Below are 27,152 nucleotides of genomic sequence, written 5' to 3' on the forward strand. Positions count from 1 at the left end.
TGGTTTTCTGTGGATATCAGCAACATACCATGGAACTCCTCAAACAAAAAATATCTTCTTTCCCTGTTTGTGCAGAAAATAGAGAGTTATAAGAGTTAATACATTCTGCAAGTCAAGTAACTAAGCACACCTTACATTGTGGTTTTGACGCCCTAGAAGCATCTTGCAGGGCAGCAGTCACTGGTTCTCTCCTTAGAAGGCATGCTTGTCTTAAGGAACAGACCTTCTGCAACAAAGGAACAGATCTTGCCAGACCATGTCAAATCCAAATTATTGGATGCACCCTTGCACAAAGACAACTTATTTGGCACCAAGGCAGAAGAAGTCTTAAAAAAGATGAAAAAAAAAGCTAAATCTATGCAGACAGTTAAAGACTTCCTACAGGTCCAGCCAACGAGGTTCAGCAGGCATTGCCCTTCCAAACACTGGTACTTTCCTGCCCCCTCCAGGTCAGCTCAGCCCAGACCCAGGGGACGCAGACCCCCCCCCCCCCAGACAATAGCCCCAGGGAATGCAGAGATCTAAGCAATGGAGTTCCTCCTCTTCAAAACCAGGGAGTGCAAAGCCACCCTCTTATGGTAAGAGCTCACAATGGCTTTACACTTCCACCCCCTTCATCTGCCCACCTGCTCTTGCCCCTAGGAGGAAAACTCTCCTTCCACTCAAGCAACTGGGCCACCATTACCAGTGACCGCTGGGTCCTCAACATAATGTCCCAGGGATACAAAGTTTATTTCCACACTCTGCCAACCCCAAAAGGGTTCCCAGATCTTCCCCCAAACCAGTGGGCAGAGGCCAAAAGGCAAGTCCTCCTCCCCCCTCTGTATGAGGGCAATAGAGCATGTTCCTACAGAACAAGATAGGCCAAGGTTTCTACTCCAGACTCTTCCTGATACCCAGAAAAGAAGGCATATGGCACCCCATCCTCTATCTATCCATTCTAAACACCTTTCTGGTGATACCAAAATTTAAAGTGCTCACCCCTCCAGCAGCTTCTACCTATGCTTTCCAAGGATGCTTGGTTAGCCACCCTAGACCTAAAAGAGACCTACCTACACATCTCAATCAGGGAATCATGCAGGAAATACCTACGTTTTAGGGCAGGATCACTGCACTTTCAGTTCTCTGCACTTCCCTTTAGCTTATCCACTGCTCCCAGAGTTTTCACAAAGTGTCTGGCTCTCACCATTGATTTTTGCAGACAAAGAAATATTCAGATTTACCCATACTTAGATGATTGCCTGATTCAGGCAGACTGTCAGGAAAAGCTACTAAAGCACCTGACCTTTGTAAAGGACCTACTGACCTCCCTGGGGTATACTATCAATAAAAAGAAATCCAGACTAGTTCCCACACACAAAAATTGTATTCCTGCGAGCAAGCCTGGACACAGCATCCCAGATGACATTCCTTACTCCAGAAAAACAAGCCTACCTGACAGCCTACTTCTCTCAGCTAGCTCAGTTATCCGCAAGGAAAATTCTGCAAGCTCTAAGGTTCATGGCTTCTTGCATTCTACTCATTCCATATGCCAGACCGCATATGAGGAAACTACAATGGTACCTAAAAAGCCTTTGGTGTCAGCACTCTCAAGACCTGGAAACTCTTATACCAATGATATCTTGTCTAAGGAAAGATTTTCTTTGGTGGGCAACAGCATGCTACCACAACAAGGGACTCCCCTTCTCACAATCCCACGCTGCCCAGAACCTCACCACAGATGCTTCAGACTATGCCTGGGGTGCACACCTGGACAGCAGGTGCATTCAGGGCCATTGGAGCCCAAATCAAATATATCTGCACATCAACCAAAAAGAGGTGTTAGCTCTTCAGCATGCCCTGACAGCTTTCAGACCCCTACTATCACCAGGGCCTCTACTGATCAAAACAGACAACACCACAGTGATGTGGTATATCAACAAGCAGGGAGGGACTCACTCTTATTCTCTGTGCAGGCTCGCCATGACCCTTTGGCACACGGCCACAACCATGCAACTACACCTGTTAGCACAATTCCTGCCAGGCTCTCTAAACTCTCTGGCAGACAGCTTCAGCAGAAACCTGCTAGACCCACACGAGTGGCAGCTAGACCAAAGAACCTTCACCCTTGTAACCTAGAAATCGGGCCCCCCGAAGGTTGACCTCTTTGCCTCCCACTCCAATCATCAGCTCAGCAAATTCTGCACCAGGGAGCCTCACAGCAAGGCCTGGAAGGTGGCTGCTCTATCCTTCCAGTGGGTAGACTTCTCGGTCTATGCATTTCCCCCTCTGCCACTCATTTCAAGGGTACTGCTCAAAATAAGAGAGGAAAAACCAAGGGCAATCCTGATTGCCCCAGACTGGCCACGCCAGCACTGGTACCCACTGCTGCACAGCCTGTCCCTTCTGCCACCACGGCATCTCCCTCAGATCCCAACACTTCTGACCAAGAGGGAAGGAGAATTCATGCATCCCCAATTGCAGACCCTCAGTTTGGTAGCCTTGCTTATTCCCTGACCACAGAACAAGCTGCCAATCTCAGTAAACAAGTTCTAGATGCCATACGTGAGTCCAGATGCCCTAGCACTAGAAAGTGTTATGCTGACAAATGGAAAAGGTTCTGTACCTGGATCGAGGCTAAGGGAACCAATACGGCACAGCCCTCCCTACCCCTCTTCCTGGATTACCTAGCTAACCTACTACACAGTAGAGTCTCCTTTTTCTCTATTAAAATTTATGCCTCTGCTATCTCTGCTCATTTCAACACTGAGCAACCTCTTTTCTCACACCCCCTCTCATCAAACACTTCCTAAGAATGGCTAGCAACTTGAGGCCACCCAGAAGAGCACCTACCCCAGCTTGGGACTTAAACTTTGTGTTGGAAAAGCTCACCCTGCCCCCCTTTAAACCAGCAGCTTCAGCAGAATTAAAGGTTCTCTCATGGAAGACAGTCTTGCTTCTGGCCATCACTTCAGCCAGAAGAGTATCTGAGCTTCAAGCACTAATGGCTGTAGAGCCCTTCATAATTTTCCATGCTGACAGGGCCTCCCTCAGGACTACATCCTTCATGCCAAAAGTGGTGTCCAGTGTGGCACTCAACCAATCTATTCATTTGCCCACCTTTTTCCCTAACCCACAAAGCAAGGGGGAAAAGGATACTGCACTCTCTAGATGTGCACAGACAGCTCAGATTCTATTTAGGTAGGACTAAATAATTCAGAAAGACTGATCAATTGTTAGCTTTGCTGCAGGAGCAGAGGGCAAAGCCATATCCAAACAAACCATTTCCAAATGGATAACACACTGCATCCATTTCTGCTACAAGCAACACGGGAAATCTCCTCCTAAGGATGTCAGGACTCACTCTACCAGAGCAGCCTCCACCTCTGCAGCTTTCCTCAGGGGAGTCCCCACCAGGGACATCCTGGAGGCTACAACATGGACATCTGTTCATACCTTCACCAAGCATTACCACCTGCCTATCTTCTCCAAGTCCAGGGCAGGCTTTGCCACTGCAGTCTTGCAGGGCATCCTAGCCAGCCCCTAGTCTTCTTGACTGCCTCCACCCTTTTCCTCTGCTTTGGGAATCTACCCAAATGTGATGACTGCAACAGTGAAATAAGAACATAGTACAGTTGTGTACATTTACCATATATGTAGATGTTAGAGTGTATTCACTGTTGCAGGTCCTGGTATCCCTCCCTCCTTCCCCCTTTTTTCTCCTTCTCTCTCCTTACAAGGAACTTTTTGGTATTTACTTTCTACTGGTGGGGTTCTTCCACCATATCCTGGCTCCCACTTGGGGTCTCCTGACAGGGCAAGAAAAACTGATGTAATGGCATCGGCTGCCTTATTTTATACTACTGACAACCTGACATCAGTCCTGAAGCGACAGCAACTGACACAGAAATACTAAGTCTCTGGTATTTGGGCTGACTGAGGGCTACCCTGACAGAAATAACCCAAATATGATGACTGGAACAGTGAATACACTCGAACATCTACATTTATGGTAAGTGAACACAACTGTACTTTCTGAAGAAGATTCTCCCTTGACCCACCCAAGAAATATGGTGCTGGGGACGCTGTCCCAATCAGTATAGAATGAAGGTGAGATGAGACATCATCACATAAAGAAGTTATGTACTCACCACAACGTTCCATGTGTGTTGTCCATCTTGCCTTCATTTGTACATCCCACCCTCCTTCCTCCAGCCTTTGGCTCCTGAAAGACTGAGAGGATTTATTGGACTTCCTATTTCTCTGACCCTCTTCTAGGTTTGTAAAGTGGTAGAATTGTTGAATGTATATATTAGTTTACTAGCAAACAAGATCTGATAAATTCCCTAGAACATCATAAGATAGGGGATAAGCTACGAGATACCTAAAGACTTCAAGCTTTAGCAAACAGCTGAATCGGAACCGTGGATTTGTTCCAAAACCAACCACTACAGAATGAAGGCAAGATGGACAACACACATGGAACGTTATGGTGAGTACATAACTTCTTTTTTTTTTTTGTCACTATGGTGCAGAAGTCTGGAATGCCGGCCTCTGGAGTTGGTACAGTTTTGTCAGTGGCAACTCTGGTTTGTGTGGTTCCAAAAACTTTGGGGTCTGGTACTATGGATTTAATGGTTTAGAGAAGAACAATTCAGCCTCTGGTTAAGGACATTTGCACAGTTTACTGATTCTACCCCAATATACCATTGAAGCTGGGCCTTTCAATCAGTCATCATTTTTGCTCCTGCAGGACAGGGGAATCTGTAAGCATAGACTGTTGAGATCCAGCGCGCCTTCTTCCAAGGCTAGTTCTGGCAGTTGTCCTACTTGTCCACCCAAGAAAATGTGTAAGAGAAAACATATCGACTCCCCTTCGGTGTGTCCCTCCCTGGATACAGATCTCAGCAAAGGGGGTGGGTCTTATCCAAATCCTATTCAGAGGATGCTACCTGAGGCAATGGAGATCCTCTGGGGAGGTGGGGTTGCAGGCCAGAAAGAGATTTTGAAAAAGCTCTACAAATCCTTTCTCTCAGCAGCTTGGGTAGTGCCTCCACCAGACAGGATAGCAGACATGATATGTTGTAAGGCATGGAGAAAAACAGAAATGGGTTATAGATTCCCAGGAAACCAGGTGGTGTGCTGCAGATCCCCGAAGACAGAGCAGCACTGGAGCAAGGGGCCTCTTGTGGACTCCTTTCTTGATGGTTCCAGCTACCACTGTGATGTCAAAGACAATTTTCAGGCTATTCATCCCCCGAACAGAAAGTCTTGGATGACAGGCTAGGGAAGCAAATGTATGCAGTCCAGTATGTTCTCAGAGTCCTAGAGTAAGTAGCACAGGTAGTCAGATTAGAGGCATTTGGTAGAAGTAATGGTAGACACTTTGTACCAGTTTTCCATAGATGATCTGAGGACACATCCTGAGACCCAAATGGCAACAATAATTTCCTTCTCTTTGTTGACCATAAACCAAATTCATAATGCTAGCGTGGCTAACTCAGGTTTGGCTATAAGAAGACAACCCTGGTGGCACCTCATAGATTTCGCAGGCTACTTTAAAGCTGAGTACATCTCTGCTCACTGATAGCACCACCTTGTTTGGGCATCAAGTTAAGGGGAATTTTTTGCAGTGTGAGCAAGAGTGAAAAATATGCCCAGCTGTTAAGGTAAAGTTCATAGCTTATCAAAGAACCTGTCATAGAAATCAAAACAAGGAGCTAATAAATTGTGTTGCAAGTCCCAGCAGACCCAGAGCCAACAACAGCTTGACCAGGGTTCCCATGGTGGTGGGGAGTACTTCTGATCAAACTGTAGCCCAAGAGCCAGAGGTTGTCACAAACATCAGGGTTCTAGACAACCCTTTCAAGGATTTCATCCTTGTGACTCCTGAATGGCTACCCTATTGTCCTGTTCTGGAGCCTTTTGGGGGCATCTTTCCCTATGCCTTCTGGCATTTCTGTATGTCATGTTGGATAAGTGAAATTATATTCATAATCTTCTTTATTCCCTTTTTGGAAATACCCACAAACATACCATTTCATCCCCTGACAGTTCCACCCTGCCAAAAGAGAGCAGCTTTGGAGGTGATTGAAAACATTTTCACAAAAAAAGCCATCCAGGAGGTCCCACCAGACTAGAGGGGATCCGGGTTCTATTCTAGGGTCATCTTAGTGCTCAAGAAGACAGAGGTCCTCAAACCCATTCTTCATCTAAATAAAGTGAACCAATTTGTGAAGGAGTCCTTCTGAGTGGTCTTGGTGCAGTGCATCCTTCCTTGGCTTTCTTCAGGCAGGATATTGGATGATGTCGTTGAATGTACAAATGATGCAAAACCAAAGGCTATAGTAATGAACAGTGTCACAGCACATGACTTGATACAGAGCTTCCCCTTTTTTGTGGTGTTATAACAGGATAAGTTACTTGGGTATTCAGATGAAATGGAGGTTGAACAAGCAGTTAAAGAAAGGTGGAAAGAAATTACTCAAAAGATTATAAGGCAAGACTTTAGAAACCATTACTTATAGAAATTGATAAAGATACAGGTGATTAAGATGTTTCTGACCATGCTGTTTTTTTTTCTTTTATGTAGGTCAGGCTTAGATATATGTAAGCTGAGAGATCAAATGTGGAAGAATATGAAAAAGGAAATTAAGAAGTTTCTTTGGGACAGCAAAATAGAAAATGTGCATTGGGGAAAACACATGCTGACCAAAAAAAATACACGTGGCTGTGGACTTGAGATTTGGAGGCAGTGTACAAGGTCATGCAACTTAGGTCAATGTATTTGATTTAGCATATGTAATAAATGTGTTTATTTAACATTTGTTTACTGGGAAAGTTTGACTGGCACAGAGCCCATTTTCAGCAGAGGCCTGGGAAAACGCTCCAGATGCATGTCTTTGGAATATGGGAGGAAACCAGAGCACTCTGAGGAAATCCATGCGAATGCAGGGAGGACATGCAGGCTCTGCACAGAAGGCACTCTAGCCAAGAATCGAACCAGAGAACCTCTTGCTGTGAGGCGACAATGCTAACTGCTGCACCACCCAGTAAATGTCCAAATGGAAGCACATGATAGGCACACTGTAATGAGAGGAGCACACATGCCATTTGGGCAGATCTTGGAAAAGAATGTAAATAATGTTACAAACAAGCTTATACACATAATATTACGTACGTATCTGTCTTAAAAGAACTTAGGGCTTGGAAAAATAGAATATAAATAGGTTGTACCATGTATGATAATATGGAATACAGAAGAGAATGTGTTTTTGGAGAAAAAATGAGCTAATATCTTAGGTGCAAGTGATAAAAAGAGGTGAGGTAATAAAATAGGAGGAAGCTAGTTACATTTTTTGGTTATTGAATTCATATGAGCTTGCATTTTTATGTGTAATGTTAAGAGTTCAAGGAAGATAGTGAAGGCTGGATAGCAATTTTGTTAATTTTATAACTGAGGCTAAAACCAAAATGGCAGACTTGAAAATAGTAGTAAGTAGAGCATATAATAGCAATGTTCGATCTGAAAAGGTAATATAGTATCAAGGTAAAAATAGCATCTTGTGAACACTTAGATACTACATATGATATGTCTTTTTATATATGCCATTCAGATGAGAAAGTTTAGAATTTTGCATGGAAATTTTGTACATATATTTATATACCTCTACAAGACTTGTTTTCACAGACAAGAAGCATGCGTTGGAAATGTGGCTATATAGAAAGAGTTTCTTGGGAGCATGTATTTTGGAGAATATACATAGTTGCTTCACTACTAAAATGATTTGAATAATAAGATCTTTTTGTTGAGTTAGTGTAAAGCAGCATGTACTAAATAAGTGAAAATGTTTGCTATCTTTAGTGTTAATATTGGCTGAGAAAGTTGTAACTAGAAAAATGGAAAACCAAAGAAAAATCATCCATGTGGTGAAAAATATAGATTAAAATATGGAACTGAGAACTACGAGATCTGAAAAAGAACTCCATATTTTAAAAAAAAAAAAAAAAAAAAAAAAAGATATTTGGGATGCAGAAATGGAAACTGTGTTTGAAGAAGGCATTGGCACGAAACGAAGTACCTAAGACCTATATCTGTTTAGTGAAGTACACTACAGTACAAGGTGAGAAGTCACTTGTCTAGTTGTTGAGACTTGTAAAATAACAAAAGTAAAACAATATATCACCAATTAATTCCCAATCTTACATTTGGTTGTACATAGTAAGTTTGTGTGTTTAACTATTTTTGGTTTACAAACTGTGTTAAATAAAGCATGGAGTTAAGACCGGAAAGAATTATTGATTGTGATACTTTCATATTTGGGCGTGCTTGCATAACCATGCCAAGTTACTAGCTGTAGTCACTGACAGACTTGCATATGAGGTTGCTTTATTAGTATTGTATAAACACGTAAATTACAAAAGATTTTATCAGCAATCAGTGCCAAAATACCAAGTGCATCATTTATGGCGATTGCTCAGTATGCTACACTGAAAAATGTTACAATAAAGTATGTACACTGAGTCATTACCAGTGTGGATGCCTTCTCTTCAGTCTTACCTTCTCATGTCAATTCCTAGGGTACTCACCAAGTGACACAGTAGTGGTATCAGCACGCCATTTTTATTTTTTGTTCATCTTTTGTTGAATGGGTTAGTTTCACCAGGTTAGTGACCTCTCTTCAGTGGAGACCCAAGGTGATATTAATACTTTTAGGGCAGATTTGGCCAGGGCAGTTGGGGAACTTTCCCTACTCTTCAGTGGGTGCTGCAGGATCTTTTACATCCACCTGAGCTACCACCAGCGGAAATAGATGGGACTTTAGTTTAATGTCTCATCCGAAGGATGGCATGGATACTTTGTGTCAGCAATCTGTGTGCCTGGTATGAGAATAGAACTCACAACCTTTTGCAGTAAAGGAGATTATACATCTTGTTGTATGACTGACACTACAATCATTTGTCCAGAAGTTGAGGGGCCAAGATTTTCCATTATATAGCAGATTGGCTCCATGTCCTGTGAGCACAGAAGCCAGTAGTCATGTTCTCTGATTAGACTCTGTACACCCAAGTCACAATTTATGCCCACTCAGGGCATCACTTTCTTGTATTGTACTTTGGATGCACAAGTTTACAAATCCTTCTTTCATGAAGACAAAGTCAGGGCTCTGCACATCACCTTACTATCTTGCAGCACCAAGGAGAGACAAAACAGTAAGGTCTGAAAATATTAGATCCACTAGTGCCCATCCACGTGATACTCCATGCATATCTGCATATGAGACAATTTACGTGGCTGTTTCATCTCCACATGATTAGTGGGAGCAGTACAGGATGACGCAGTCCACTACCTTGGCACAGTCTTGAAATCGATACATTGCAATGACGGTTACACACCTCCAGTCTGACTTTCTGCAGACTCTTCCACATCCTTTCCAGTGGTGCTTAGAATAAACCATCTGTGCTTAAAGTTGCTGTTGCAAACATTTTGAGAGTATCAGCTTTGCCCATCTTCTTTTCCAGCTGTCAGTATAAGGGAGAATGGTGCTGGGTAGGGAAGGTGGTCGTGCCTGTTCTAGAGTGAGCATGGACCATGCTAGACATCTCTGTGCTAGTGCTCTCTTCGAGGCTGGAGCTCAGGGAGATGATGCCTGACTAAGAGGCAGGAGGCCAAAGTAGGCATGGCCACCTGTATGGACACATACACTCAAGGTACTAGCCATTGCCCGCAAAGCCTGTAACAATTTAGGGGATGGGACTTCGGAAATAGACACACACACACAAATTGAGAGAGAGTTTGATGATACCTTCCTGCCTCATCTTGTTTCCCTTGCCTGGCTAAACTTGCACTCTTTTTAAGTCTATGTATGGAGAAGGAGGAAGGTAAAGTAAAACAGAACCACTGTAAACCATGCACAAGTTCAATACAAATACAGATTTATTGTTGCAAGTTAAAACTTTACAACCAAATGGCTTTGTCAGGCAAATCTAGAATCACAATTCAAACTGTCAGTTTAAATACTATAACACTGATTACTTGACTAAAATACTGGTCAGGTAATGGATGTGAAAGCACATGACATTTTCAAAAACCTTTGACATTTAAATAAACCACTTGACATTTAAAAGGCGTGTAACATCCAAATATATGGAAAAATATAGAGAAAAGCCTATATATTATAAAATTATATACATAACCGTATATAAATTCTTTAAAATATTTAATGAGAGAGCTTTCTTAAATTATGATGAGAACTTACTAAACATTAGAAATTATTAGCGAAACAATATCTAAACTTTCAGATGAAGTTCTTTCAGTAATTTATTTATTTATTTATTTATTTATAATAAATAAATAAATAAAATAAATATGATCTTGGCCTTTATCCATGTGATGCTTGTAAAGAGCATTAGTGAGAACCTGTCTCTTGCACTCAGAAATATGACTTTCAATTCACTCTCTAAGTTTCCGATTAATTTTATTGACTTAGTATGCATCACATTTCTCACATAAAGCTAGATAGATGTACAAGGCTTCTAGTGTTACAACTCCCAGACGTGTGGAATTCAAAATCAAGACCATTAACAGGGTGAACAAAGGAACCACTTGTATAAATATACCTGCAGAAAACACAATTACCACATCTAAAAGTCCCTTTCTTGACGGTCTTAAAGGACATAAAAGTTTTCAGTTGTTCTTTATAGCTTAACAATTGTTTCAAGTTTGAACTTTTCTTATAATTGAAAAATGCTTGATCTGTAATAGTAGAATTCAGCTCTGGTATATCTTGTAATATGTGCCAGTACTTAATTTGCACACTTGAGTGGTATTTCTATTATATGTAAGTATTCATCTGAGCTTAGTATCATTAAAGGCAGGGTTTGTGAGTATATTTCTATCTGTATATTGATTTACTACTTTGTCATGTATTTTATTAACAGTATTTGTAGCATAAGCCAAAAACACAGCATCCATGGGACCGGACAACATCCCAGGCTGCATTTTACACGAACTTCAGAACAAACTGGCTCCCCACTTAAGCACCATGTTCAATAATAGCCTCGCATCAGGCTTTGTGCCCACTGAATGGCGCACATCAACAGTTATCCCACTCCACAAAGGGGGAGCCACCACTGATCCCGGGAACTATCGACCTATTAGCCTGACGAGCCTGGTGTGCAAGGCCATGGAACGTATCATCATGGAACTCATAAACAAAGACATTGGTAACCTCCAAACTCTGGATCCCACCCAGTTTGCTTTTGTGAAAGGCAGATCATGCCTCCTGAACCTGATCGATTTCTTTGAGGCAGTCACCAAAGCCGTGGATGAGGGTAAGGTGGTTCACACAGCCTATTTTGACCTCGCTAAGGCTTTCGACACCATCCCCCATTCTGGAATTATAGCTAAACTCACTAAACTAGGTATAAATCCCTACGTCACAAGATGGGTTGCCAACTGGCTCACTGACAGAACCCTCACTGTAAAAGTTGCAGACTCCAAATCTGACCTCAAAGCAGTGACAAGTGGAGTACCACAGGGTTCTGTCCTGGGACCTCTCCCGTTTGGTGTCTACTTCTCTGAAGTACAGGTTAACAAAGTTCACAGATGACTGCAAACTAGGAGCCATAGTCAAGTCCCCAAATGATGTAGACATCCTACAGAAGGGCCTCAATGAGACAGATGCCTGGTGTCAGAGCCATGGCCTCAAGCTCAATGCCAAAAAGTGCAGTGTCATCCCCTTTGGTAAAAACTCTGTACCCATGAACTACCACATAGGCAGCAATTTACTTAACACCGAATGCGTGATGAGACCTTGGGACCCAGGTGGACAGTAGTCTCTCCTTTGATAGTCACATCGCTACAGTAGTCAGTAAGTCCTTCTACATGGCACACCTCATCATAAAAGGGTTCTCAACCAGAAATAAAGAGGTCATTGTTCCCCTCTACTCATCACTCATAAGACCCATTATAGAGTACAACTCCCCTTTTGGAATGTACCTCACAAGACATCTGCAGCAGCTGGAAAGGCCACAGAAGTACCTCACAAAGAGGATTACTGGCCTCAAACAAATGCCCTACACTGACCGCCTCAAAAAACTCCAGCTTTACTCCATAGCTTATCGCCTACTTCTAGGTGATCTCTGCCTAACATATAAAGCTATGTCAAACCCAGAGCTGTTGGACATGCTACACCGAAAGAAATCCCAATCCCTCCGAGCTACACTCTGTAGGGACCTAAACCTTGTCACCACAACAAACAGGACACGCTGGAGGGATAGATTCCTATCCCAGAGATTTCCTATACTCTGGAACAAGCTACCCATCTATGTCCAGCAAAGTTCTTCATTAGCATTCTTCAAGAAAAATCTTGATGAGTGGATGGTAATAGGTCATACACCCCGGGGATCACTTCTGTGTCTCTGCTGGACAGTAGCACAGGAAAATAACTTTCTTGGGTGGCGTAAGTTATGGAACCTTGCTGGCTAGGCTTGCGTAGGCCCTTGGGCCGATAGCCTAGTACCGGCCTGTGAACCTATGATAACCTCTACCAGTAAAATCCGTGGTCATATCTTCTAGCTGACTGTGCATTAAGGCTTCAGATATGTTTAACCGAACTAAATTTTTATTTATTTTTTTCATATATTTGGATGTTATGTGCCTTTTAAATGTCAGTTGGTCTGTTTAAAAGTGAAAGGGTTTTGAAAATGTCATGTGGTTTCACATCCATCACCTGACTAGTATTTTACTCATGTGATCAGTGTTCTAGTATTTAAATTGAAGATTTGAATTGTGATTCTGGATTTGCCTGAGGAAGCCATTTTGTGGTGAAAGTTTTTACTTGCAACAATAAACTTGGATTTGGATTGAACTTGTACATGGTTTACAGTGGTTCTGTTTTATTTTGCTATATGGAGGAGGAGGATTCTGCTCTTCTTCCATTGTGGATCATACCAGAAAGCTGCCAGAAAATGGACTTGCAGGAAATCAGGACTGTAGGGGCAGGAATGGCCAGCAGTCAGTTGCAGTGGTCAAAAATAATGCAAAAAAAAACATCCTACCATCAACAGAAGAAAAGGTGCACTTCATACAGATCTAGAATGTAAAATACATAACTCATTTCTTGTGCATTGTCTTCTTTGTTTCAGGTCTTTACCTCCAAATCAGCTCCGTCATTATGTGAAGCGTATGCTTTCTGTGAAAGTGATGTGTGCGTCTGGTTGGTAATGAAGTTATTGACTGAAGTGGTGAAACAGCAGTGGGGTGGGATTACACTTGAATAATCCATTGATGAAATTAGCAATTATGACAAGAAGGTTAAAGTATGATCAAGAATAGGCAACAGCAAGACAGTAAAACAATAGAGATGTTTATTTACTTATTTTTTATCGGCAGGGTCTAATTCTTCCCTCAACACCTCGCTGCCTTCACCCGGTGCCTGGCCGTACAGTGCCTCTGACAGCTCCTACATACCCAACACTTCAGGTAAAGTACATAGTATGTTTTGTTTCTATATGACTTATAACTGTTTGTATGAAACTGTGAAAGCCTACACAAAAGTGTGTAATTTTCATCATAAGGATTACTGATGCTCTAAAATTCAAGTCATGCATATCTTTGCTGTTTGCAGTCATTTCCTCTTGCCTTTTTCCTGTCTGTCCAGAATTATTTTCACCAGACTATCTTCTATTTTCCTGTGCCCAATCCATCATAATCAGTTTTCTTTTGCCTTCTCATTCAAATGGAGCTACTTGGACTTCTGCTCTGATGTCATTTTTTTATCCCACAATCAGCATCCTTTGACCCATCTCAGATACTTCATCTCCATCACTTCTAGCTTCCTCAACTGCTCTGCCTTCACTGGACAGATTTTCATACAGTGCAGTAGCACTGGCCGCACTAGCATTTTCTACATCTTGGATCTGATGCCCTGTCCCTTCTTCCCAGCTAGTCCACAATACCATCGTGTTTGCTGCCATCGCACGGACGTAGATCCTCTTTCAGAAGTCTTTTTCATTCATTCAGAGTATTTGTGAGTAGCTGTTATTTAAGAATAACTTAACTTCAAAACCTTTTCTGTGTCCTCCCTCTCCTTCTGACAAGTTTTTTGAGTTTGCTATACATTGGTCCTTTTTCCTACCTTTTTGGTGCTCTCACACACTATTGTTGGTGCCAGTTCTTTCCTTTCCTCCTCCTTTTTCCTATCCATTTTAAGGTACTAATCCTACCATTGCTATTAAAAAAAAAATTCCATTCCTTTCTTTCTATGCCTATTTAGTTATGGCTGAGAAACCAACAGGTTTTAAAAAATGCACTTCCTGTAGCAACAAAATTCCAAACTCTGATTTGCAGAGGGAGTGCATCTATTGCCTAGGAGCGGCACACCTAAACACTAATTGTTCTAGCTATGCTGCATTAAACTCCAGAGCTATTCAAATAGCAGGAACAAATTGGTTCTTAAGGGGCTTCTGTCTTTATCTTCTACACCCAGAGCTCAACCCCCCCCCAAGTAAGCATTCAAAACTCCTTCAGAGTCTAGAAAGAGATCCCCCTACCTGATCACTGAAGACTCGTTCTGCCACTACGACATACGCCATCCTTTTGAAACATCAGCAAAAAAAAAAAAGATTTAAAATTTTTGTCTTGGAGAACAACATTTGTAGTAGCAATTACCTCTGCTAAGAGAATTTCCGAACTCTAGGCTCTGCCATCCAAGTCCTTTTGTATTTTTTTTATACAAAGACAGTGTTATTTTATTAGCCAGTTCATCTTTCGAATCCAGTATCAAACAGTTCATCTGCCTGCCATTTTCCATAAGTTTTCAAATAAGGGAGTGTACATGTTACACACAGGACTAAGTATCTCAGGAAAATTGACTGGTTTGTTTCTCTCAGAGCAGACTGGGATCACCGATCCCTAAAAAAGTTACACTGACAAAATGGTTTGCTGATTGCATTTCCTTTGTATATAATCAGCAAGGCCTCTCCCTATCAAAGCCTACGAAAGCTCATTCAGCTAGTTCCATGGCCACTTCTTCTGCCTAGTGGTCTAGAAATTCCATTGATGACATTTGCGTAGCAGTTACCTGGTCCAATGTTCATACCTTTATTACTTATTATAAACTAGCTTTGACTTCTAGAAGAAGAGCTGCTTTTGGTTTGGCAGATGTTCTTAGTGTTCCACTGTTGCAGTCATTGCATTTGGGTAATCTGCTGGCAGGTTGCCCTCAGTCTGCCTGAATTTCAAAGTCTTGGGTCCTGCGTCGGTTGCGGTCTCCTCTTCCATGACGTCAGGTCGTCAGGGGTATAAAACAAGCAGCCGACGCCATTTTCTTTAGTCTTTCGTGCCGCGTGGTGCCCGAAGCAGAAGCAGTTCGCAAGTGCCGGTCGGCCGACTCCTGAAATTTTCGAGTTCGAGTTTCAGAACCGAAGTCTTCACTAAAGCTAAGTATCCCATTGGGGAAGCTTTTTTCTTGCTCCATACCGATGTCAGAAAAAGTTAATAATTGTATTACGTGCCTGGCTGTGTCAGTCTTGTGCTAGATTTAACCAATGCACTATTAAGCTTCGGTATATTTTTGCCTCAAAGTATTTTGGAAACAGATTTAACTACCCTGAAATGTCGTCGGATAGCAATCCCACTACCAGTGTACATATAAAATGCAAAGAAAAGGACAGACAGACCATCGAGGTCCAAAACCGATGAAGCTTCTCCTAAGCCAGTCGCCGGTACTCAGTGAGGTGCTTTTGCAGCCCCTGATATCCATTACTTTCGAGTCACAGGCCCCTACCGAGACCCACGTGGAGTCCGGCACGCCACGAGATACTCAAAGTATTGTACCCACGGATGTCTCTCCCATGGATGGGTCCGGAGCCACTGAGCAGGCACCGGTTTCTGAGGGTGTATTCAGGCCTCAACATTTTTATATAAAACCAACGACAGCTGCAAAAACAAAGACAAAAGCAACTTCTAAAGCTAAAAAACCGACGCATGAGCCACGTACACAGGCAGCTATGCCTAGAAAAAAGATGATCAAAATGGCTGAAGACCTAATTACCTTGATCAGGGGATGTTCATCGTGTTTCACTGTTGCAGTCATTACACTTGGGTTATCCTGCTGGCAGGCTACCCTTAATCGGCCTGAATTCCAAAGTCCTGGTCCGGCGTCGGTTGCTGTCGCCTCTTCCCTGACGTCAGTGCGCCAGGGGTATAAAAGATGCAGCCAACGCCATTTTCTTTAGTTTTTCTTGCCGCGCGGTACCCGAAGCAAAAGAAATTCGCAAGTGCCGGTTGGCCGACTCCTGAGATTTTCAAAATCGAATTTCAGATCCGAAGTCTTCATTAAAGCTAAGTACCCCGTTGGGGAAACCTTTTTCTTGCTCCAGACCGATGTCAGAAAAAGTTAACAATTGCATTTCTTGTGGGAAGCAAATACCTCATAAGGATTTTCATTCTTACTGTATTCCTTGCCTAGGCCCTGACCACGACATTGCTAACTGTCAGTTTTGTGCTAGATTTAACCAACGCACTATTAAGCGCCGGTACGATTTTGCCTTTCATTACTTTGGCCGAAAATTTAATTATATAATGCCGTCGGAACAGCTGACGACTGGAGTTTATAAAAAATGCAAGGAAAAGGACAGACATCCGAGGTCCAAAACCGACTATGAGGCCTCTGCTAGGCCAGTCGCCGGTTCTCAGTGAGGCGCTTTCGCAGCCCTTGACACCCGCTACCTCAGAGCCACAGGCCGATTCCGACTCCCACGTGGAGCCGGCTAGGCCTCTGGATACTCAAGGTATTGGACACTCGGAAACTATTCCCTCAGATGGGTCCGGAGCCGCTGAGCAGGCATCGGCTTCTGAGGGTGTTTTCAGACCTACACAGTTATATGTCAAGCAAACCTCAGCTTCAAACGCAAAGACTAAAACAGCTCTAAAGACAAAGAAACAAGTACAGCATTCTCCTGGACAGACTTCCATGCCTAAGAAACAGATGCTTAAAAAAGCCGAAGACCTAATTACTTTGATCAGGGGTTCCCATCCCCCTCCTGATAAGAGGCCTAGGCAAGAGACAGAATATGACTCTCCTGATCATGTTTCCATTTCCTCTGACTCCTCTTCTGATCAGGGATACTCTCTTCCTCCCTATGAGGATTCTGATGCTGAAGAATCTATTCCTTCAGCCTCTCCTCCTGAGGATTATTCTTTTGGGGAAACCCTGAATACCATGAGGGAGCAGTTTCACTGGGAGAGCCAAGATTATTCAGAATCTAAGAAAAGGCTCAGACTTTCTTTTACTGCCTCAGCACAGACCTCTTGCTATTCCACCTGTTCTAGACATTGTAGATGATGTATTTTCAGAGTCCGGCCTGTCTCCTGACTCTTTACCCCCTGCACCTGTTAAGCCAGACAGATACTACAGGGTTCCAGACTCTCATAAATTTCTATATAAAAACCCTGCTGCTGACCCAGAAACTATATCTCAGGGTCCCAAAGGGGTCAAGGCTTCCACTGCAAAAAACCCTGTCCCCTTGGCTGTAAGGGCTTTAAATTGTCAGTTTCATATGCTTAAATATCAGCAATACTTAATGTCACTGCTAAAACAGAAAATGTTGACAAATTCTGAATGCTCTGATAACAAGGAAATGCAGGATTTATTGCATGCAGCTGAACAAGTGGGAAAGCATACTTTGCGATGTGGTTTTGATTCACTGGAGGCCTCTTGCAGGGCCGCTGTTACGGGTTCTGTCATTAGAAGGCATGCTTGGTTAAAGGAACAGAATCTCTCTGATCATGTTAAAGCAAAATTATTGGATGCTCCATTACAGCATGATACTTTGTTTGGTGTTAAGACAGAAGAGGTGTTGAAGAAAATGGAAGATAAAGCGAAATCTATGCCGACAGTTAAGGATTTCCTACAGGTACAGCCACCCAGATTTAGCAGGAACTGGCCTTCTAAGAATTGGTCCATTCCAGCGTCAGACAGTCCACAAAGAGGCAGATCCCAGCCCCAAGGCTCAAACAGGCCTAAACAATGGGGTGCTCCTACCTCCAAAAGCGGAGAAGGCAAGTCACAGCCATACAGGAAACAGTCCCAATGACTTTCCTCTGCAAATGCCAAACACTTATCTGTTGACAGCACCCTTAGGGGGAAAACTAGCACTTTCTTCACAAAATTGGCACATGATCACCCAGGACAAATGGGTCTTGAATATAGTGTCTCAGGGCTACAGGTTCCACTTTCATGCCCTTCCAAAGACAAAAGGTATGCCAGACCTGACACACAATCAATGGGCAGAGGCACAAAAGCAAGTTTCATCCCTCATGGACATGAAGGGCTATTCAGCAAGTACCACAGCAAGAGCAGGGAAAAGGATTTTACTCAAGACTTTTCTTGGAACCCAGAAAGGACAAAGCCTGGAGACCAATACTGGACCTGTTTATTCTAAACACTTTTCTGGACGTTCCAAAATTCAAAATGTTGACACTGCAGCAGCTTCTGCCCATGCTGGGCAAGAAGGCTTGGCTTGTAACTTTGGACCTCAAAGAGGCATACCTGCATGTCCCAATCAGACAATCTTGCAGAAGATACCTCAGGTTCATAGCTGGCTCAATGCACTACCAATTGTCTGCACTGCCCTTTGGCTTATCTACTGCGCCCAGAGTCTTCACAAAATGCCTGGCACCAGTAATTGCATTTTGCAGACAAAGAGGAATACAAATATATCCTTAATTGGACGACTGCCTTATTCAAGCAGAGAACAAGGACATTCTACTGAAGCATCTGGCGTTTGTAAAAAGATTACTAATTTGCCTAGGGTACACAGTGAACGAAAAGAAATCAAAACTGGTACCCTCTCAAGAGATAATATTCCTGGGTGCAGGCTTAAATACAACTGCCCAGATGGCTTATCTCACACCAGACAAACAAAGGCAACTGACTTCTTACTTCGAAATGATGGCAACAAAGACCCAGTTATCTGCAAGAAAAATCCTGCAGGCTTTGGGCTTCATGGCGTCCTGCATTCTACTAATTCCATATGTAAGACTGCATATGAGGAAACTACAATGGTATCTAAAAAGTGTTTGGACTCAACATTGTCACAGCCTGGAAACATTAATTACCCTTATTCCCTGCCTGCAACAGGAGTTTCGATGGTGGGCACAGGCCTGTCACCACAACAAGGGAAGCCATTCACTTTACCCACTGCCAGGCAGACACTAACAACAGATGCATCAGATTATGCCTGGGGGGCCCACATGGCAGGAAAATGTATTCAGGGCACATGGCCTGCAAGCCAAATGCATCTTCATGTCAATCAAAAAGAGATGCTAGCTGTACAGAATGCCCTGACAGCCTTCAAGGATCTACTTCATCCAGGACAACTGCTGATAAAGACAGACAATACTACAGTCATGTAGTACATAAACAAGCAAGGAGGCACACATTCCTACCCCCTCTGCAGACAAGCCATGACTCTGTGGAACACAGCATTGACTTATCAAGTACACCTGCAAGTACAATTCCTGCCAGGAAAGACAAATACTCTGGCAGATGAACTAAGCAGAAACCTCATGGATCTTCAGGAGTGGAAACTAGATCCACAAATCTTCAGTATGAGAACAGGGAAATGGGGGACGGCCAGACATAGATCTATTTGCCTCCCCTCACAACTGCCAGATACAGAGATTCTGCACAAGGACTTATCACAAACAAGCATGGAAAGTGGACGCCCTATCATTCAGCTGGAAAACCCTTACAGTATATGCTTTTCCTCCACTGCCTCTCCTCCCCAAGGTACTCCTAAAGGTCAGACAAGAGAAGCCAAAAATTATACTGATTGCTCCAGACTGGCCACGCCAGCACTGGTACCCAGTCCTAAAGAGCTTGTATCAAGGCCCAGCCTGGACATTACCTCAAATTCCTCATTTGCTGACCCAACAAAACAATCAGATCACAGCCAACTCAGAACCCTAAATCTGGCTTGCTTGGTGGATAATGTAACCATTCAGAATGCACCTCTCTCTAAAGCAGTTATGGATGTTATTTTGGAGGCCAAGAGGCCCAGCACCAGAAAATCTTATACAGAAAAATAGAAGAGATTTTGTGCTTGGAACCAGGCACAAGGAATGGACACGCTTGTACCAAATATTCCTCAGATTTTACAATACCTAACTGAGATGCTGGACAAAGGCCTGTCCTTCTCATCAGTTAAGATCCATGCCTCTGCCATTTCAGCTCATTACAATACAGACCCACCTATTTTTTCACATCCACTGCTAAGGCAGTATCTCAGAACGGCCAAAAACATAAGACCTCCAAGGAGAGCTCCAATACCTGCATGGGACCTCAATTTTGTCTTGGAAAAGCTCACACTGCCTCCTTTTGAGCCAGCTAGTACAGCTGAGATAAAATACTTATGGAAAACAGCTCTGCTCCCAGCAGTAATTCAGCAAGAAGAGTCTCAGAGTTACAGGCACTAATGGCTGTGGAACCTTTTATTATTTTCCATCTGGACAGGGTTTCTCTAAGGACAAACCCAACATTTGTGCCTAAGGTAGTGTCCAGTGTGGCTCTTAACCAAACCATTCATTTACCTACCTTTTATCCAAACCCACAGAATAAGGGGGAGAGACTTCTGCATTCTTTGGACATACACAGACAGCTATGCTTTTACTTGGACAAAACTAAAGCTTTCAGAAAGACTGAGCAACTCTTAGTGGCATATGCTGCAGGATCGCAAGGAAAAGCTATTTCAAAGCAGACTGTTTCAAAATGGATAGGCCACTGCATTCGTTTCTGCTATTTACAACATGGCAAATCAGTGCCTAAGGGCATTAAGCCACATTCAACCAGAGCAGCATCCATTTCAGCAGCCTTCCTCAGAGGAGTACCAACCAAGGACATTTTGGAGGCTGCAACTTGCACTTCAGTGCACACTTCTACAAAGCGCTACCACTTACCTATTTACTCTAAATCCAGAGCAGGCTTTGCCACTGCATTTCTGCAGTGCCTCATAGCCACTCCTAATTCTATTTAGGCCCAGCCACCCAACCTCAGCTTTGGGATTCAACCCAGGTGTAATGACTGCAGCAGTGAAACACGATGAACATAGTACAGTTGTGTACCTACCATAAATGTAGATGTTCGAATGTATTCACTGTTGCAGTCCAAGTTACCCTCCCACCACCCACCCTTTTCATTGCTGGGACTTATCTGTACTTATCTATTCTATACAACCTATGTGGTGTATTTGCTTGTAGATGAAGGTAATGTTTATGTTAGTGCATGCTTTTTTATGAGAAGAATTTTTAGCCTACCCTTTTGGGTGCACCTGACATCTGGGCCAAGAAAAACTAAAGAAAATGGCGTCAGCTGCATCTTTTATACCCCTGGCGCACTGACGTCAGGGAAGAGGCGACAGCAACCGACGCCGGACCAGGACTTTGGAATTCAGGCCGACTGCGGGTAGCCTGCCAGCAGGATAACCCAAGTGTAATGACTGCAACAGTGAATACACTCGAACATCTGGGCCAAGAAAAACTAAAGAAATGGCCTCAGCTGCACACTGTCGTCAGGGAAGAGGTGACAGCAACCGATGCCGGACCAGGACTTTGGAATTCAGGCCGACTGTGGGTAGCCTGCCAGCAGGATAACCCAAGTGTAATGACTGCAACAGTGAATACACTCGAACATTTATGGTAGGTACACAACTGTACTTTCCCAACCCCCTCCTGATAAGAGGCCTAGGCAAGACACTGATTATGAATCTTCAGATCAGGTTTCTATTTCTTCTGATCAGGAATTATCTATACCTCCCTATGAGGACTCTGATGCAGACAAATCTATCCCATCTGCATCACCTCCTGAGGATTATTAATTTGGAAAAACCTTGCATACATTGACGGAGCATTTCCATTGGGAGAGTCAAGATTTCTCAGAATCAAAAAAGAGGCTTAGGGATTTCCTTCTTTTCCCTCAGCACAGGCCTTTAGCTATACCCCCTGTTTTAGACATTCTGGATGATGTGTTTTCGGAGTCAAGCTTGACCCCTGACTCCTTACCACCGACACCCAGCAAGCCTGACAGATATTACAGGGTCCCTGACTCACACAAATTTTTATTTAGAAACCCTGCTGCAGACCCTGAAACTATTTCACAGGATCCAAAGGGAGTTAAGGCCTCAACAGCAAGAAATCCTACCCCCTCTGACAGAGATTCCAGGGCACTGGATAGATGGGAAAAGAAAGTTTATACATCTGCAACCTTGGCAGTTGGGGCCTTAAACTGCCAGTTTCGTATGCTCAAGTATCAACAACATGTTATGGGATTGCTGAAACAGAAAATGATGATTTCTGAATGTGCAGATAGTAAAGAATTGCAGGACTTATTGCATGCAGCTGAACAAGTTGGAAAGCATACTTTGCAATGTGGTTTTGATTCCTTAGAGGCCTCCTGCAGGACCGCAGTTACTGGATCTGTGATTAGTAGGCATGCCTGGCTAAAAGAGCAAAATTTGCCTGATCATGTTAAAGCAAAATTACTGGATGCACCTTTACAGCATGATACTCTGTTTGGTATTAAGGCAGAAGAGGTTTTAAAGAAAATGGAAGACAAAGCTAAGTCTATGCAAACTGTAAAAGACTTCTTACAAGTGCAGCCACCACCAAGATTCAGTAGACACTGGCCTACAAAAAATTGGTCCTTTTCTGTGTCCGACAGGGCTCAAAGGGGCAAATCCAGACGCCCTAAAGGGTCTAGATACCAGGCACAAGATCCTGACAGGTCAAAGCAATGGGGTGCTTCTACCTCCAAATCTGGAAGAGATAAAGTGCAACCCTACAGAAAACAGTCCCAATTACTTCCGTCTGCCATCACCAAGCACTTACCTTTTGGCAGCACCCTTGGGGGGAAAATTAGCACTTTTTTTCTCAAAATTGGCAGTTAATCACTCAGGACAAGTGGGTGCTAAACATAGTTTTGCAGGGATACAGATTCCATTTCCATACTCTGCCAATGGCAAACGGTTGGCCGGATCTGCCAAAAAATCAATGGGCAGAGGCACAGAAACAGGTTACGTCCCTCATAGATATGGGGGCTATTCAGCCAGTACCAGAACAGGAGAAAGTACAAGGTTTTTTACTCAAGACTGTTATTGGTACCCAAAAAGGACAATGCCTGGAGACCAGTACTGGATTTATCAATTTTGAACACATTCCTGGACATTCCAAAATTCAAAATGCTAACTTTGCAGCAGCTTCTGCCCATGCTGGGCAAGAACGCTTGGCTGGTGACATTAGACCTAAACGAGGCATACCTGCATGTCCCAATAAGGGAATTGTGCAGAAGATACCTCCGTTTCAAGGCTGGGTTATTGCATTACCAATTCTCTGCACTGCCCTTTGGCTTATCTACTGCGCCCAGGGTCTTTACAAAGTGCCTGGCACCAGTAATTGCTTTTTGCAGACAAAGAAGTATACAAATATATCCTTACTTGGATGGCTGTCTCATTCAAGCAGAGAACAAGGTCATTCTTCTTCAGCACCTGGCGTTTGTGACAAGGCTTCTAACATGCCTAGGATACACAATAAACGAAAAGAAATCACAATTGGTACCCTCTCAAAAGATTACATTCCTGGGTGCAAGCTTGAATACAACTGCCCAGATGGCTTTCCTCACGCCAGACAAAGGCAACTGACTACTTACTTCAAACCGATGGCAACAAAAACCCAGTTATCTGCAAGACAAATTCTGCAGGCTTTGGGGTTCATGGCATCCTGCATTCTACTGATTCCATATGCAAGACTGCATGTGAGGAAACTTCAGTGGTGCCTAAAAAGTTTATGGAGTCAACATTGTCACAGTCTGGAAACAATGATTCCTCTCATTCCCTGCCTACAACAGGAGTTTCTATGTTGGGCAAAGGCATGTCACCAAAACATGGGATGGCCCTTCACTCTACTCCCTGCCAGCCAAACCTTAACAACAGATGCATCAGATTATGCATGGGGGGCCCACCTGGTGGAAAATGCATTCAGGCATATGGACCCCAAAACAAATGCATCTATATATCAACCAAAAAGAGATGTTAGCTGTTCAAAATTCCCTGACAGCCTTCAAGGACTTACTTCATCCAGGACAACTACTAATAAAGATGGACAACACCATGGTTATGTGGTATATAAACAAGCAGGGGGGCACGCATTCATACCCCCTTTGCAGACTAGCCATGGCTTTGTCCTCCATGTTCTTTAACACCTCTTTTGCCTTAACACCAAACATAGTATCATGCTGTAAAGATGCATCTTATAATTTAACTTTAACATGATCTGGCAGACTTTGCTCCTTTGACCAAGCATGCCTCCTAATTACAGAACCCGTAATTGCTGCCCTGCAGGAGTCCTCCAAAAAATCAAAACCACATTGCAAAGTATTCTTTCCAACTTGTTCAGCTGCAAGCAAAAGTGCTAATTTTCCCCCTAAGGGTGCTACCAGGAGATAAGTGCTTGGTGCAGGCAGGGGGAAGTCATTGGGACAGTTTCCTGTATGGTTGTGATTTGTCTTCTCCAACTTTGGAGGTAGAAGCACCCTATTGCTTTGACCTATATGAACCTTGTGCCTGGGATCTGCCTGTAGGGTGTCTGGATCTGCCCCTTTGAGGTCTGTCTGACACAGGAAAGGACCAATTCTTTGTTGGCCAGTGTCTACAAAACCTAGGTGGTTGTACTTGTAAAAAATCTTTTGACAGTTTGCATAGATTTAGCTTTGTCCTCCATTTTCTTTAACACCTCTTCTGCCTTAACACCAAACAGAGTATCATGCTGTAAAGGTGCATCTAATAATTTAACTTTAACATGATCAGGCAGATTTTTCTCCTTTAACCAAGCATGCCTCCTAATTACAGAACCTGTAACTGCGGCCCTGCAGGAGGCTTCAAAAGAATCAAAACCACATTGCAAAGTATGCTTTCCAACTTGTTCAGCTGCATGCAATAAATCCTGCATTTCCTTGTTTTCTGCACATTCAGAGTTTAACAACATTTTCTGTTTAAGCAATGCCATGACACGTTGCTGATATTTGAGCATATGAAACTGACAGTTTAAGGCCCTTATAGCCAAGGTAGCAGATGTGTAAACCTTTTTCCCCCCATCTATCCAGTGCCCTAGAATCTCTGTCAGAGGGGGTAGGGTTTTTTGCAGCGGAAGCCTCAACTCCTTTGGGACCCTGTGAAATAGTTTCTGAGTCTGCAGCAGGGTTTTTAAAAACGAATTTATGAGAGTCAGGCACCCTGTAATATCTGTCAGGCTTAACAGGAGCTGGAGGTAAGGAGTCAGAGGTAAGACTAGACTCCGAAAACACATCATCTACAATGTCTAACACAGGTGGAATGGCTAGTGACCTGTGTTGAGGTAGTAAAAGGAAATACCTGAGTCTCTTTTTAGATTCTGAAAAATCTTGGCTCTCCCAGGGAAAATGCTCCCTTATGGTATGCAAGGTTTCCCCAAAAGAATAGTCCTCTGGAGGAGAAGCTGAAGGTATAGATTCTTCAGCATCAGAATCCTCATGGGGGCGGAGAATATTCCTGATCAGAAGAGGAATCAGAAGAAATAGAAACGTGATCTGAAGATTCATAGTCTGTCTCTTGCCCCTAGGCCTCTTATCAGGAGAGGGATGGGAACCCCTGATCAGGGTAATCAAGTCTTCGGCCATTTTGAGCATCTGTTTTTTGGGCATAGAGGCCTGTCCACGTGGCTCTTGAGATTTTCTTTGCTTTTGAAGGTGCTTTAGTCTTTGCCTTTGAAGCTGAAGTCGGTTTGATGTAAGGATGTTTAGGTCTGAATACACCCTCAGAAGCCGGTGCCTGCTCAGCGGCTCCAGACCCATCTGAAGGAATAGTATCCGAGGCTCCAATACCTTGAGTTTCCAGCGGCATGGCCGACTCCATGTGGAGTCAGTGGTGGCCTGCGACTCTAAAGTAGCGGGCGTCAGGGGCTGCGAAAGCGCCTCACTGAGAACTGGCGACTGGCTTAGGAGAAGCTTCGTCGCCGGTTTTGGGCCTTGGTTGTCTGTCTCTGTCCTTTTCTTTGCATTTTTTGTGAACTCCGGTAGTCGGATGGCTATCAGACGACATTTCTGGATAATTAAACCGGCGTCCAAAATAATTTAAAGCAAAATCATGCTGACGCTTAATTGTGCGTTGGTTAAATCTAGCACAAAACCGACAACCAGAAACGTTGTGATCAGGGCCTAGGCAAGAAATACAGTAAGAATGAAAGTCCTTATGAGGTATTTGCTTTCCACAAGAAATACAATTATTTACTTTTTCTGACATCGGTCTGGAGCAAGAAAAAAGTTTCCCCAATGGGGTACTTAGCTTTAATGAAGACTTCAGATCTGAAACTCGAACACGAAAATCTCAGAAGTCGGCCCACCGGCACTTGCGAATTGCTGCTGCTTCCGGCACCGCGCGGCAAGAAAGACTAAAGAAAATGGTGTCGGTTGCTTCTTTTATACCCCTGACGTCAGGGAAGGGTCGACAGCAGCCGACGCAGGACCCAGGACTTTGGAATTCAAGGCCGACTTAGGACAACCTGCCAGCAGGATTACCCAAATGTAATGACTGCAACAGTGAAACACGAAGAACATCCATAGACGATACTTATTGCCCCGGACTGGCCACACCAATACTGGTACCCATTTCTAAGGAACTTGTCTCAATACCCAGCTTGGACCTTACCTTAAAGGCCTCAATTACTGTCCCAGCAAAACAGTCAGATCCTGCACAATCAGCTCCAAACACTGAACCTGGCAGCATGGCTGATCATGTAGTTATGCAAACAACACCTCTCAGTAAAGCTGTAATGGATGTCATTTTGGAAGTCAGGAGGCTTAGTACTAGAAAATCTTATGCTGATAAATGGAAAAGATTTTGTACTTGGAATCAAGCACAAGGAACTGATACAGCAGAACCAAATATTCCTCAGATGTTACAGTACTTGACTGAGATGCTTGACAAAGGCCTATCTTTCTCATCAATAAAAATCCATGCCTCTGCCATTTCGGCTCATTACAATACAGAGCCACCAATCTTTTCTCATCCTTTACTAAAGCATTATCTTAGAGGAGCCAAAAATGTAAGGCCTCCCCAGAAGATCGCCAATACCTGCATGG

The 27,152-nt window shown here is 43.4% G+C and overlaps 1 protein-coding gene across 1 annotated transcript in view; it reads left to right on the forward strand.

The window, feature by feature from the left end:
• Positions 1–27,152, forward strand: part of TNRC6B (trinucleotide repeat containing adaptor 6B) — a 2,803,754-nt gene that overhangs the window by 2,064,128 nt on the left and 712,474 nt on the right. The window contains exon 16 of the mRNA XM_044074422.1: positions 13,376–13,465. Coding sequence (XP_043930357.1) covers positions 13,376–13,465 — 90 coding nt within the window. The remainder of the gene's footprint in view (positions 1–13,375; positions 13,466–27,152) is intronic.

Source organism: Protopterus annectens, chromosome 1.part0 (assembly GCF_019279795.1).
Source record: "Protopterus annectens isolate FY-2018-M chromosome 1.part0, PAN1.0, whole genome shotgun sequence".
NCBI classification, from domain to species: Eukaryota; Metazoa; Chordata; order Ceratodontiformes; family Protopteridae; genus Protopterus; species Protopterus annectens.